Source organism: Dipodomys ordii, unplaced genomic scaffold, assembly GCF_000151885.1.
Source record: "Dipodomys ordii isolate 6190 unplaced genomic scaffold, Dord_2.0 Scaffold52, whole genome shotgun sequence".
NCBI lineage: Eukaryota > Metazoa > Chordata > Mammalia > Rodentia > Heteromyidae > Dipodomys > Dipodomys ordii.
Window position 1 is genome coordinate 12,613,429 of NW_012267268.1, and position 13,529 is coordinate 12,626,957.

General features: G+C 45.3%; 2 protein-coding genes and 1 non-coding gene across 3 annotated transcripts in view; 1 reads left to right on the top strand and 2 right to left on the bottom strand.

Moving 5' to 3' along the window:
• Positions 1-6,972: 6,972 nt before the first annotated feature.
• On the bottom strand, positions 6,973-7,044 carry Trnae-uuc. Its single transcript has one exon. It is a non-coding gene; the product is annotated as a tRNA-Glu (tRNA).
• A 932-nt stretch (positions 7,045-7,976) lies between these two features.
• Positions 7,977-11,531, bottom strand: Ccdc115 (coiled-coil domain containing 115). The gene is made up of 5 exons (XM_013020713.1): positions 11,361-11,531; positions 11,183-11,286; positions 11,017-11,099; positions 10,304-10,435; positions 7,977-9,045 (listed from the first exon to the last, which is right to left on the bottom strand). The coding sequence occupies exons 1-5, from the start codon at positions 11,469-11,471 to the stop codon at positions 8,933-8,935; spliced, it is 543 nt and encodes a 180-aa protein (XP_012876167.1). The 5' UTR covers positions 11,472-11,531; the 3' UTR covers positions 7,977-8,932.
• A 122-nt stretch (positions 11,532-11,653) lies between these two features.
• Imp4 (IMP4, U3 small nucleolar ribonucleoprotein) overlaps positions 11,654-13,529 on the top strand; it is a 7,610-nt gene continuing 5,734 nt past the window's right edge. The window contains exons 1-2 of the mRNA XM_013020722.1: positions 11,654-12,231; positions 12,327-12,435. Of these exons, the coding sequence (XP_012876176.1) occupies positions 12,229-12,231; positions 12,327-12,435 (112 nt within the window). The 5' untranslated portion in view covers positions 11,654-12,228. The remainder of the gene's footprint in view (positions 12,232-12,326; positions 12,436-13,529) is intronic.

The window sequence follows — 13,529 nt, forward strand, 5'->3', positions numbered from 1 at the left end:
AAAAAAAAAAAATCTTAGGAAACTAATATTTTGATACCAAGAAGTAAGATGTTCCCATAACAAGTATATTAAAGAACTATGAAAATGAATGGAGCTATGCCTTAAGTGGTAGAGCACTAGACTTGAGCAAAAATGCTAAGGGACAGCACCCAGGTCCTAAGTTGCTCCCTTCCCCATGTCCCCCAAAATGTGAAATGGATTAGAATTGGGTAATGAAGAGAAATTTGAAGATTATGGTAGACATCTGAAGATCATGATAATTATGATAGAAAAGATCCAGAATCTCTTGATTAGAAAGCTGTAGGTCAATAAATATTCATTCTTATGAGAAGTCAGAAAGAGATAAGAAATATAGGGACAGCATCTCTGCTTTTAGGAAATTGCTTTATTGTCATGAGCAGAATATCAGTAGAAATAATGCTATAATAAGAATAATAAAATATCATTTCCAACCACTGGTGGCTCATGCCTGTAGTCCTAGCTACTTAGGAGGCTGAGATTTGTAGAGCATGATTCAGATCCAGCCCAGGCAGGAAAGTCTGTGAGACTCTTATCTCCAATTAACCACCAAAGAACTGGAAGTGGTGCTGTGGCTTAAAGTGGTAGAGTGCTAGCCTTGAGGGCAAAAGCTCAGGGACAGCGCCTAGACCCTGAGTTCAAGCCCCATGACAGACAAAATAAAAAAATAAAAATAATTAATGTTAAATGTATTTCTAGTGAGGTTTCAAAATAAATTAGGAACATGGTATTGCATACTAGAGGAAAAGAGATACTTCTTATAAAGTGATAGAAAATTTACCTAAATAATGTTTGGTAATTGGATGGAAAATAGAAAGAACATTTTTAAGCAACATGTTGAAGGCATGGCTTGATTCCTTCTTGCACTTACAGCAAAAGGTGAAAGAGATACACTGAGAAAGAAATGCAGAAGTCAAAAGGAATTGACAGAAGATGAATTTGGAGGTTCTCAGGCTGTTCAAATTACAAAAGATATGGAAACCAGATTTGCTACGAATAGTACCAAAAGTGTGGTTAGACAACTTTGCTAAAGAGATTAGGCATATAATTTTTAGATCCAATTGTCCATTGCAACAGATGCCAGGATTAGAAATGAGGCTAGCCAAGAGAATTTGTAGAGGACCCTTTTATCTGCTGTCTGAAACCCCATGAATTAGGCAGGAGATTGCCAAAAATTTTGCAAATGTTACATGAGAAGAAACATGGCCAGCTTGGACTCTGAAGAAGAGAGATATAATGACATAAAGGAGAGTGGTAGAGCTCCCCAAGTCCCAAAGACAGGAAACTAGCTGACAGAGGTCGTATGTTACAGAGATGTTTTGTCCATCTTGTCATTCTTTTGTTGTTGTTGTTGAAAGTTATATATGCTTCACCAACAGAAAGGAATAGAACTGCCCTGCGCTGGTGGCTCATGCCTCTAATCCTAGCTACTCAGGAGGCTGAGATCTGAGGATCGCGGTTCAAAGCCAGCCCGGGCAGGAGAGATCGTGAGACTCCTATCTCCAATAAACCACCAGAAAACAGGAAGTGGCGCTGTAGCTCTAGTAGAGCGCTCGCCTTGAGTTGAAGAGCTGAGGGACAGCGCTCAGGCCCAGAGTTCAAGGCCCACGACCGACAAAAAAAAAAAAAAAGAAAGGAATAGAACTATTAGATAATGAATACTATTTACCAGACTAAAGAACATGGCTCTGTTTATTCTGTTTCCCCTAGGTTAGGATTTTATTTCCTCCCATCATCTATCAATTTTCTTACCCTAGAAGTTTCTTCACTTTTAAATTCTGAGCCTTGAAGTTTGTTCAGCAATAACACCATAACACCTTGGTTATTGTATGGGAAGCCTGGTGATGTAATAGTAATAGGTGGAAGCAGTAGACTGTTCCATAAACTTATGATTAGGTATTAGTCTTTTAACAAATGAGCCTGTGCTCCCTCAGCTGTGATTTTCATGAGTGCTTCTTGGTTTTCTTTTCTCTGCTTTTATGAAACACAAAGGCTATAATGCATGGGTTTTGCTAGTTTCCATGAATATTGACCATTTTTAAGGTGAAAAAGATGCCCATGGCACAGTTATAATTGGTTGCTTTTTCCCCAATCATACTTTTTCTGATAATTAACCTGAAACCCAAGAAAGTTCATGATACTGATTCTTTCAGCAGGATTTATCTTTTATGCCATTAGTCTCTAGCAACTATCCTGTAAATTTCCCTACAGTTATTGGCACCAGCCTCTCTGCCCCTGGTAAACTGTGATTCTGTACTCACCTTTCTTTCTAATTGTCAGGGAAGCAATTTCATTAAAATGTTCTGATGCACATAAGAATTTGTGGGTTTTATTGTTTTGCTTAAAAATTTTTTTGTTCCTGTCCTTAGGTTGAATTTAGGGTCTAGGCACTGTTCCTGAGCCTCTTTGCTCAAGGCTAACACTCTACTGATTGAGCCACAACTCTAGGCCTTTTTTGGTTTTTGTTTTTGGTGGGTAATTGGAGATAAGAGTCTCACAGATGTACCTGCCTAGGCTGGCTTTGAATCATGATCAGCAAATTTCAGCCTCGTGAGTAGCTAGGATTACAGCTGTGAGCTCCTGGCTCCTGGCTTCTTTTTTCTTACTATCAGGATTGGGGGTATAACATACATGCTAAGGTATTCACATGCTGGAGTTCCAACTATTATATTCTATTTTAACTACTATCTTTAAAGGAACAATTATAAGGATAATTTCTTAACTAAAAAGTATAAATGGATGGAGAAATTAGTATTAAACTAAACACAGGGCCTCGTCTGCACAAAATTATTCTGGATTGGAACTAAAAGTAAAAATGGACAAATAAAATAGTATAAAATTAAAAGATTCTACACAGCAAAGAAAGACTTTAGAAAAATCAAGAGACAACTTATTAAATAAGAGAAAATCTTTGTAAGCTACTCATTGGAAAAAGGACTAATATTAAGACTAAACAAGGATTGAGAGTGTGAGGGAACCGGTGATATTGTTTGAAAAGAAATGCACTCTTTACCTGACTTATGTAACTGTAACCCCTCTGTACAATACCTTTACAATAACAATAAAAAATTAACTGGGCACTGGTGGCTCATGCCTGTAATCCTAGCTACCCAGGAGGCCGAGATCTGAGAATTGCATGAGCAGTAAAGTCCGCAATACTCTTATTTACAATTAACCACTAGAAAACTGGAATTGGAGCTGTGGCTCAAAGTGGTACAGTGCTAACTTTGAGCAAAAAAGCTCAAGGGTAATGCTCAGGCCCTGGGCTCAAGACCCATGACTGACCAAAAAAATTACAAAAAAATAATATACAAAGATCTCAGAAGCTTAAACACCAAAAAGAATAAGTAACTCTATTAACAAATGGACAAATTAAATGAAGTATAAATGGCCAACAAATACATAACAAAATGTCCAAATCCTTAGCCATGAAAACAATGCATAGCAAAACAACACTGAGACTCAATTTCACCTCAGTCAGAATGCCCACCCACAAGAAAATAACCCCCAACTGCCAAACTATGGAGTCAGCTTAAGTGACTATCAACTGGTTAATGGACAAAGCAAATGTGATGTGTACACATAGTAGAGTATTATTCAGCTAGAACGAAGAATGAAATTATTTGTAAGAAAGTGGATGAATCATTATGTTGGGCAAGATAAGCCAAGCTCAACGAACCAAATATCTCATACAGAATCTAGACTTCAAATGATAACAACAATAAGAATAATGGAACATGAACATAAAGGGGAACTGTGGAGGAGGCAGCTGTAGGAAAGGGGAGAGGGAGAGAAGAGGGGCTAGGGGTTGAACATGATCAAAATATATTAGATAGTATAGCACAATTAACACACTAAATACTGTTTGAATAGAGGGAAACGGGAGAGGGGGAGCAAAACAGATCATGAGTATGGCATCTGAAAATACCACAATAAAACCCCTTCACATAATTATGTGTGCTAATTTTTAAAATCTTGAGTTAACATAAAGAACTGGCAGGCAAAAAAGGGGTGGAAAATTGAGGAAGGTACTTGTTGACTTGGTGTTTAGAGGTTTGGTTCTCCCTTTGCTGGGAAGTGTGCTTGTTTTGGCCCAGAGGAGTAATTAAAAAATGTGGGTCCTTGACTCACACTTGTAATACCAGCACTCTAAATGGAAAAGCAAATTATCAGAAAACTAACAATAACAGAGGCTGGCAGCGATGTGCCCAAAAGGGAATACTACAACACTGTTGTTGGGAATTAAACTCGGTCAACCACTTTGGAAAGCAATATTAAGCTTCCCTATGACCCACAATCACACTTCTGGGCATCTATCTATTTGACCACAAACCAGACTACACTAAAGACACCAACACAACTATGTTCATTGCAACACTGTTTACCATAGTCAAGATATGGACTTAACCCAGATGCACCTCAGTGGATAATGATCAAACAAATATGATATATAACCACAGTGGAATTCTATGCTTCCATAAGAAAGAATGACATTGCCCCTCATTTGTAAGGAAATCGAAAAACTTGAAAAAAAAATACTAGACCCAAAGAAATATGGGCTGCATGGCTTTCCTCATTTGTAATAACTAAAATGTGCCTATAAATTTAAAAGTAAACCCAATGGATAGTAAAAAAAAAAATTTAGACATGATTAAATAACACCAAGCATTTGCGCAGGAAGAACTAAGGAAGATATTCTTAGGAGATGATTATAAGGGCTCAATAGCTATATGCGTAAGATCATATAGAATGATACTTATTGAAATGAACTCCAAGAAATGGAAGAGGTTTTTTTATTGTACTGCTTGCGGTTCTTTTCTTCTTTTCTTTTTAATTTGGTTAATTCCCTTCTTTGCTGTTTTGATTTTTTTCTTTTTTTTTTTTTTGTTGTTGTTGGTTGTGGGGCTTGAACTCTGGGCCTGGGTGCTGTCCCTCAGCTCTTCAGCTCAAGGCAAGCACTCTACCACTTGAGCTACAGTGCCACTTCTGGTTGGTTTTCTGTAGGTTTATTGGAGATTAGAGTCTCAAGGCCTTTTCTGCCTGGGCTGGTTTTGAACCAATCCACAGATCACAGCTTCCTGAGTAGCTAGGATTATAGGATTATAGGCGTGAGCCACCAGTGCCCGGTTGTTTTGTTTTTTGTTTTTTTTGCTGGTTGTGGGGCCTGAACTCTGGACATGGGCGCTGTCCCTCAGCTCTTCAGCTCAAGGCTAGCACTCTACCACTTGGGCCACAGCGCCACTTCTAGCTTTTTCTGCGTATGTGGTGCTGAGGAATTGAACCCAGGGCCTCATGCATGCGAGGCAAGCACTCTACCACTGAGTCGCCTTCCCAGTCCTTGTTTTTTAATTTTTGTACCTTTTTGTTTATAAGTTTATCTGATTTGGGTAGGGGAAGGGGAAGCACAGAAACAGTGGGACAAAGGGAAAACAGCAGTGAAACCCACTAGACACTATGTTGGAAATAAACTAAACAACTTGGGGGAGGGAAGCCAGGAGGAGAAAAACTGGGAGAGAATGAGGGAGGAGTTGACACCATTCAAAATGTACTCATTACCTGATTTATGTAAATGTAGCCCCTCTGCACATCACCTTTACAATAAAAAACAAAAAACAAACCAGAAAGGCAAGAGGATCTTGAGCTCAGGGCCAGCCTGGGCTACATAGTGTGAGTCTGTCTCAAAATAAACGTAAAAATTAGACGTTTCAAGTCGACTGATTCTACATGTGAGAGAAAAGACCCTCCCCCCCCCCCCCCACTCCCAATACAACAGAACGTGGACCAAGCTTCTTAAGCTAGCTGGGCCTCAGCTCCCCAGAGAGCAGTGATCACTTGGGGTGGGGCAACCTGCTCAGCCTTCCTCCCCGCACTCCTCCCCCCTCCCTTCTTTCTTCTCCACCTCCCCTCCACTCCTCCCCTTGAAGTATCCCAACTTCCCTGGGCCCGTGGGACTCAAACCCACGATCTGCGAAAGGAGTCACCAATACTCGTCTCTCGGGCTAGGAATCTTTATTAGCCGTGGCGACTGACCTCCACTATTGGGACAGTGAAGACCAGCCCTGAACTCAAATAGCTCAAGGAATTTAAAAGCAAAAACCTAAGAGGCCACTCACAGGTGGTCAGTGGTAATTTCATAATCAGTAAGGAAGCAAGTTACAGAATAAAGCTAGCAGTTAATAAGTATAAATGGCAATTACAATTTCAACAATCAATCAAGACCAAGTTCTCATCCTTGATCTTCCCTTTGTTCCCAGTTTTGGGTTTTCTTCTAATGGGAGATCCCACCTTTCAAGTTTGGCCTTATTCTTACTAATCAATAAAAGCTAACTGCAAAGGGTTAAGTTCCATGTTTTAGTATATTTGCTGAGCAAGCATAATCTCTCTCTTCCTTCTCTCTCTCTCTCTTTCACACACACACACACACACACACACACACACACACACACACACACAGACATTGGGACATTGGTGGTTAGCCTTGCCTACTGTCAGCCCTGTTTTTACTCGCTTTGCAATTCTTGGTAAACGTCAAGCCACAGTTTTGTTACCCTTTCTGAAGTTTGCGTTTATTATTTTTAGGTCGGGGGACTTAATTATCTCAGTTAAATTTCCTTCTTCCTTAGTTTAATACTATATTTGTTTAATTTAACCTGGTCCTAACACTCCCTTCTCACTCCTCCCCCCCCTTCCTTCTCCTCCTCTTCCTCCTCCATTTCTCCCTCTGCCTCTCCCCCTCCACCTCTTACCTTTCCCCTTCTTCACCCCTCCCTCCATCTCCCTCCCTTACTCCCCAGGGGGCGCCGGTAGGAGCGTGCAGTCCACAGAGGAGACTGACAAAATTAATGACTTAATATTTCCACTTTCATATTTAGTTTGAGCCATTTCTATCAAAATACAGAGGAACGAAGGCCGAGGTTCGCTAGCATCGAGTTCTTCAAGAAGTAAAAACGCAACTTCCCATACCGGGAGTCGAACCCGGGCCGCCTGGGTGAAAACCAGGAATCCTAACCGCTAGACCATATGGGAACTGCTTGCTAGAAGCCTGCTGGAGACTGATTGGTATATCTATTTACGTCACTTACGTCAGCAAACCACAGTATGGCAAAGCCCGCCCGTTAAGACCTGCCCCCGACTACGGCTGCGCAGTCCTTAGAAGCCGGCCCTCTCCCCGGAGCGCAGCCACTTCCGAGGCCTGGAATCTCTTCACCCCGGCGGAAGTGCTTTCCTGAGCGTGCTGTCTTTGCCAATCCAGTCCCTAACGTAGGAAACGTAGCACCTCCTCCGCTCCGCCCCGCCCCGCCCCGCCCCGCCCCGCCCCGCCAGGGACTGCCACGCTCCGACTGCCCAGTGAAGGTTCTGCCGGCCACCTCCCGCTAGAGCAGGGCCAGTACACTCGGACCGGCGGCCACAGGAGTTTCTTCCTCCTGGAGGAATATTTTTCCCCACAAAGGCCTCACCACTTCTTTTGTTGATAAGATTTTAAGAAACTTAATCTTTGATGGAACAAAGGAGTCAGAGGTGTGTCATTTTCCTCGGGTTCAGAAGCTTTCCTCCCTTTAGGCTAATCACTGAAGCTGAAAGGACCACCCCTCCTCAAAAAACAAATACATAAATAAACCACCTCCTCCCAGCTACTCAATAAGTCTACAGGATTAAACCTGTGCGCCGGTGTACTAAAACCAGTGAAACCTAATGTCAAAATCCAGAATTTACACGAGTATGCAAGATGACATCAGGAAGGGGTAAGGTCAATTTTTCTACACTGTATAAGCGCACACATGGTATAGAAAGGGTGAGTGTGAACTCAAACCATACTTCCAACAGAAACTACGGAGGCTCACAGGGAAAACAGTGGAGAATTCCCGTATCACTGCCTTAAATCCCCAATCTTAAAATCATGGAATTGTTGATAACCTCAACTATACTTTTAAAATTGACTTTTAAAACACAAGAGCTTATGGACTGTTACTAAATCTTTCATTTTATTAACTATTCAATTTTCCTGTGCAGCTTGATGTAATGTTTTATTTTAAATACAGTGAAAATAATGAAAACAGAAGATTAAAAGATTCCTCAAGACAAGAGCTCCTAGAAATTGCTTTTTTAAAAAAGAAAAGAACAGTAGAAAAGTGAGGCAAGGACAGGGTTCCCAGAGCTGGAAATACAGCTGGTCCTTCCACATGTGGAAACACAGTACTGTACTGCTGGTGAAATAAAGACAGGATTTGAAACCTGCAAAGTTTCTTCCTATGCTAAGAATTCCTTTGAAAATGCAGGTCAGATTGTTTACTTCCTGCAGAGGCCTGCCCATCTGCTCAGGATTTGTGTTTTGGTTTTTAAGACAAAGTCTATGTTGCCCAGGCTGATCTCCCAACTAGAGAGCTTAAGGGTTCCTTCTCAAATCCTTTTGCCTCATCCTCAAAAATAGCTGGGACTACAAGCAAGCACTGCTATGCTCAGCTGGGTGTTTTTCTTGTTACTTATTTAAATCATAGTGGCCTAATCTGTCAGCTATGCATGGCCGCCTTTTCCTCCATCCATGGAGGATCTGTACTACTTGTCTTGCTCTGCCACTGTTTGCAGTGTTTCATCATCCAGGAACAAGACCACACTTGACTGATACATGAATTTTTCAACTGTTTCACTAACATGAGCCACCTTGTACCTGTTACCTATGAGGGGGATCCTCTGAGAACATGAGCATAGAAGAGGTTTCACAAAAGTGGCTTTCCATTTTCCCCAGTTTGCCTCTCCAACTTTACACCTCACATAGCCAGAAACATGCAGACCAAGGTCATTAAAATGTTAAGGAGGAAACATTAGGTGGATAAGGGGCATGGGAAGGGGAAGGAGGCCTGATATATAGAGCCACGTCCAAGAACAGCTGTGCCTGGTGCCCTCCTCTGGACACAAGTCAGGCAGCCCCAGGCTCAAGCCGCTTGATTTCTTCCTGGAGCTCCCTGAGCTGGCTTCTACCCCAGTTGATTCGAGTCTGGAGGCTGGCTATATCTGCAGCCAGCTGCAGGCCTGAGCAAAAGGAAAAAAATGTCACCATGGTATTGAGAAATAACACCTCTTTGCCATTTATTCCTCCACATCACAGTCTAGCAGTTTTCAATCTTCAGCTTCCTACTAAGTGTTCCCTCTAGGAAACAACCTCTCCTCTTGGATTCTGCCCCGTGGGTGCTGCTATTCCTCTCCCACATTCCACACTCTCAGATACTCTGCTTTAACAATCCCATTTCAGCTTTAACCTTCCAACTTGGGATTTAAATACCTTCACTCTGTCTGTAGTGTACTCCCAGATGTCTCTCCACCCCAGGCCTCTCCAACTCGAGGCATGTGCCCAAGCAACCAGACACTGTACCTGAGTATTTGATAAGACATATCACACTTACTTACCTCCCTTCTTCCTCTCAGCTGCTGCCCTGCAACCACCCATTCAAAGGGAAGGCAGTTCTACTTTCCCAGGGCCTGGGTAGAGCCCATGAGCTCTTCTAATTTTCTTCCCTTATTCTTACAACTAAGCTGTTAGCAAATGCTGGGACTTCTGTTCTCAAGATATGTACAAGTCCTCATCTCCACTGCCTCTACTTGCATCTCACACCTGGCTTCTCATCACACCTGCTTCCTCTCTGCCCTCCAGTCCCAACTGAGCACTCCTATTCTCTGTTCTATTGCCCTATCCTTTCTGTTCAGTTACCTTGTGGTTAGAGTCCTCACCGGGCGCACATCACCCAGGGCTAACAACCAGCCCAGGGCCCCTAGTATTCATTCCCACTGCACTGACTTCACTTTGTTGGCCTCCTCTCTGTGCTTTCTCCAATATATGAGATGCATTTCCTCTCTGCCTAGAACACTGTTCTCCCAGACCACTCATAAAGCTCTTCCCACATGTCCTCAGAGAGACATTCCTTGACTGCTCTTCCTAAAGCAGCTCCCACCACCCACTCCTATCCTACTCCATCCTTTTTTTCTCTCTCTCACAATTTTAACCGTTTACTACTATTTGAAAAGCCTAGTTATTTACACATTGCGTTCTTCTTCCTCACAAAATAAACATTTCATGGAGGCTATTTGTCCCTTACTGTATCCCTGCAGCTAGCAGGGATCTAAAATTCTGCCAGTAAATGTTAAAAAAGACAGCAGATATGCAACGAAAGTTTGCAATGGAGAAAATCTGCAAACCCTTAATGTGATATTAGTTGGTAAGTGTTCCTTGTGAACAAAGAGCTAGAATTTAGCGCAGGCAGGCACACACGACCAACTGGCAGAATTCACTCACCATCTCGGAAGCTCGCTTGGGCCTGCCTAAGACTGTGAGGAACCAGGATTCCAAACCAGTTTAGGGGGTCCTGTGGGACTGCAGAGGACTCTGGCTCTGGGGTCTTAGCAGGGCCTTTGCGTCTGCGTAGAGCTGGGGGGAGAAAATTACAGGAGATTGGGGCCTTATAATTCCATCTTTACTGTCTTGGTGGCAGTGTACTTATTCTGAGCTCTTGATGCTGAAAAAAAAATTGAAAGTTAGAAAATCCTCCCCTCCCCCCCAAACCTTGTTGTGTTCCTAGAAAATAGCACCACCTTTTTCATTTGTAATTTGATGACACTCTTCATCATGATTATCATAGCACACTGACCTTGTCAATTCTGTCTGAGCATGCTGCAAAAAACGGATACAGGTCTTTCAACTATCCATTCTTTGTCTTAAGAAAGATTAATTGGCAAAAGAAGTTTATTCCTCCAAATAGGCAAGAGGTGAACATTTGGCTTCAGCGGAATGTCTCCTAATTGGAAAACCTGCCCCAGGTATAACAATCCACCTATAACTTCTCTAATCTTTCCTAGTAAAGTCTAAAGCAAAGCCAATCTGTCAAGATACTTTGACCTTCAGCTTGATGGTTCTTCATCGCCACAGCCTGACTACAACCATTTCGACTGTATTGTGGTTTTTCTTTTGAGATCTGCGAGGGGTCCTGACAGAAAGTTCTGGGACCTCACCTGCATCACGGGGCCCCACCTCTTCCGGGGTCTGGGTGTCCGCTCTGACCACTCGGAACGTCTGCAGTCCTTCCTGGGCCTCGCTAAAGCACGGAGAGTAAAGGCGGTCCTGTCACTGCCCGAGCCGGGTCGCTGCCCGCCCGCCCTGGCGCCGGAGGCAGCTCACCTGGCACGCACGCGCACCTGGGGCTCCATCCGGGAGGCGAACTGCAGGGGCCCCACCGACTTGGCGCCCATGGCGTAGCGGGCCTTGGCGAGCGAGAGCCAGCCCTGACAAGAGGAAAGAGTGAGAAGGCGGCCGGCGGCCGGCACCCGCCGCCCGCCCTCCCGCTCCCGGAGCCCACCTCCTCCACCCGGGCGTTCAGCGCCGCCCGCTTCGCTTCCAGCTCCTCCAGGTCTCCGAGCAGCTGCAAGAACAGCGAGTCCAACTCCCCCCGCAGATCCGGGGCTGCCATCGGTCGGCCGCACACAGGTCTCAGGAGCACTGAGCTCTTGGTCCCGGACTCACCTCGTTCCAGCTGCCCAATCACGGTCCAGCGCGCCGGCGCGACAACCAATGAGAGTCCGAGGGCCGCCTCTCAGCGGCGCTCCGGCGGAGGCCCTGCCCCCAAGAGGCGCTCCCGATGGAGGCCCGAGGCCAACGGTTGCCAGGCCCGGGGGTAGCGCTAACGGCCGGGCCGCCGCGGAGCAGCGCGGAGTGGCTGCCCCGAGAAGCCGGCCGGCCTGGCTGTGTGCGAGGGCCGGAGGCAGCTTCGAGGCACTCGCAGAAGCCGCCCCTCCACCGCGGTGGCGCTGGAGGAAGGCGCAGCTGTATGGCAGCCATTGCGATTGGCGGCTTTACGTGTAGCTCTTGAAGGGGTCCGGAGGTAACGACCTAGTCACTCGCGGTGCCGCTTCCACGGAGCCGCCGTGATGGCTGTTCTGGCAGCTCACTACGTTAACCTTGGACTTCCCGAACTTGTGTAGTCCGTGGTGAAGCCGCGGCGGACGTCTCAGTCTTCACGTTTCAGCCGGCTCGGGGGAGGCGACTCGCCACTCGGCCACGCCCTCGGCTGTTCGCCATCTTAACTTCGGGCTAGGTGGGCCGCCGTGGACGCCCGTGAAGCCTTCGGCGGCCCTCTTGGTTGAGGGCGGAAGTGATTCCCTCCGTGGCGCACGCTCTGCTCGCAGGGTGCCTCGGACCCACGTGGAAGCGGCCCTCAGGAAGGAAAGATGGTAGGGACGGGGTCGGGCCTCCGGCCCCAGCGTGGGGGTCGGTGCGGGGATGGGTGTAGGGCTCCGGGGCGGGTAGCCATGGTCCTGTTTTCCAGCTGCGCCGCGAAGCCCGCCTGCGTCGCGAGTACCTGTACCGGAAGGCGCGCGAGGAGGCGCAGCGAGTCGCCCAGGAGAAAAAGGAGAAAGTGCGGCGAGCGCTCGAAGGTAGGTCCCGGGCGCCCGCGATCCGAGGCTCACGGTTCAAGGCCAGCCCGAGCAGATTGGGCCTTGACTGTATCTCCAGTTACTCAGCAAAAAGCAGGGCTTGCTGGCGTGGTTCAGGAGATAGGACCGACCGGCTTTGAGCAAAACAGCCTCAGGCATCCAGGCACCGGAAGCGCACGCCTGTAATCCCAGCCACCCCGGAGGCTGCGATCCGAGGATCACAGTTCAAAGCCATCCCCAGGCAAGTCCAGGAGACTCACTTCCAGTTAAACAGCAAGAAGCCGGAAATGGAGCTGTGGCTTAGCTTGATGGAGTGCTGGCCTTGAGCAAAAGACCTCAGGATAGTGCTCAGACCCTGAGTTCAAGCCCCAGGATCAGCATGCATAAATAAACGAACAAATTAATTGAATCAGAATGTATTGGTATAGTTGACCATCTTTGCAGTGTTTCTTTGTCTGTTAGGACTTCCTACTAGATTTTGAATGCTCTTTCTATATGGTGGCATTATTGTCTCAGTCTCCAAGTATTACAGACTGCTTGCTAATTTTGTTTACCCTGTGCCTAATTCTTTCCGAATTTTAGAACTTCACTGTCTTATGTACCCCACCCTATGTATGATCTTGTGCTTGCTCTTGCTAGCTTATGAAGTTTTTTTTAAAAAATTGGTTTTTTAAGCACTGTAATGATTTCCTTGCACTTCTTTTTTTTTTTTTGGCCGGTTGTGGGGCCTGAACTTTGGGTCTGGGCACTGTCCCTTAGCTCTTCAGCTCAAGGCTAGCGGTCTACCACTTGAGCCACAGCACCACTTCTGTCTTTCTGCTTATGTGGTGCTGAGGAATCAAACCCAGGGCCTCATGCATACGAGGAAAGCACTGTATCACTGAGCCACCTTCCCAGCCCTTCCTTGCACTTTTAAACTTATTTCTTTGTACAGCTTAATTTTGTATTGAGAAAGGAGTTCTAATTTTGCCTTTTTATCACCATTCCATTGGCAGTGTTGACAAAAATTCCTGTGTTGCACATGATTGGAAATGCCGAATATACTATTGGCTCTTCTGAGTGTGTAACTTTTTTGTGTGTGGTTTTTTTTTTTT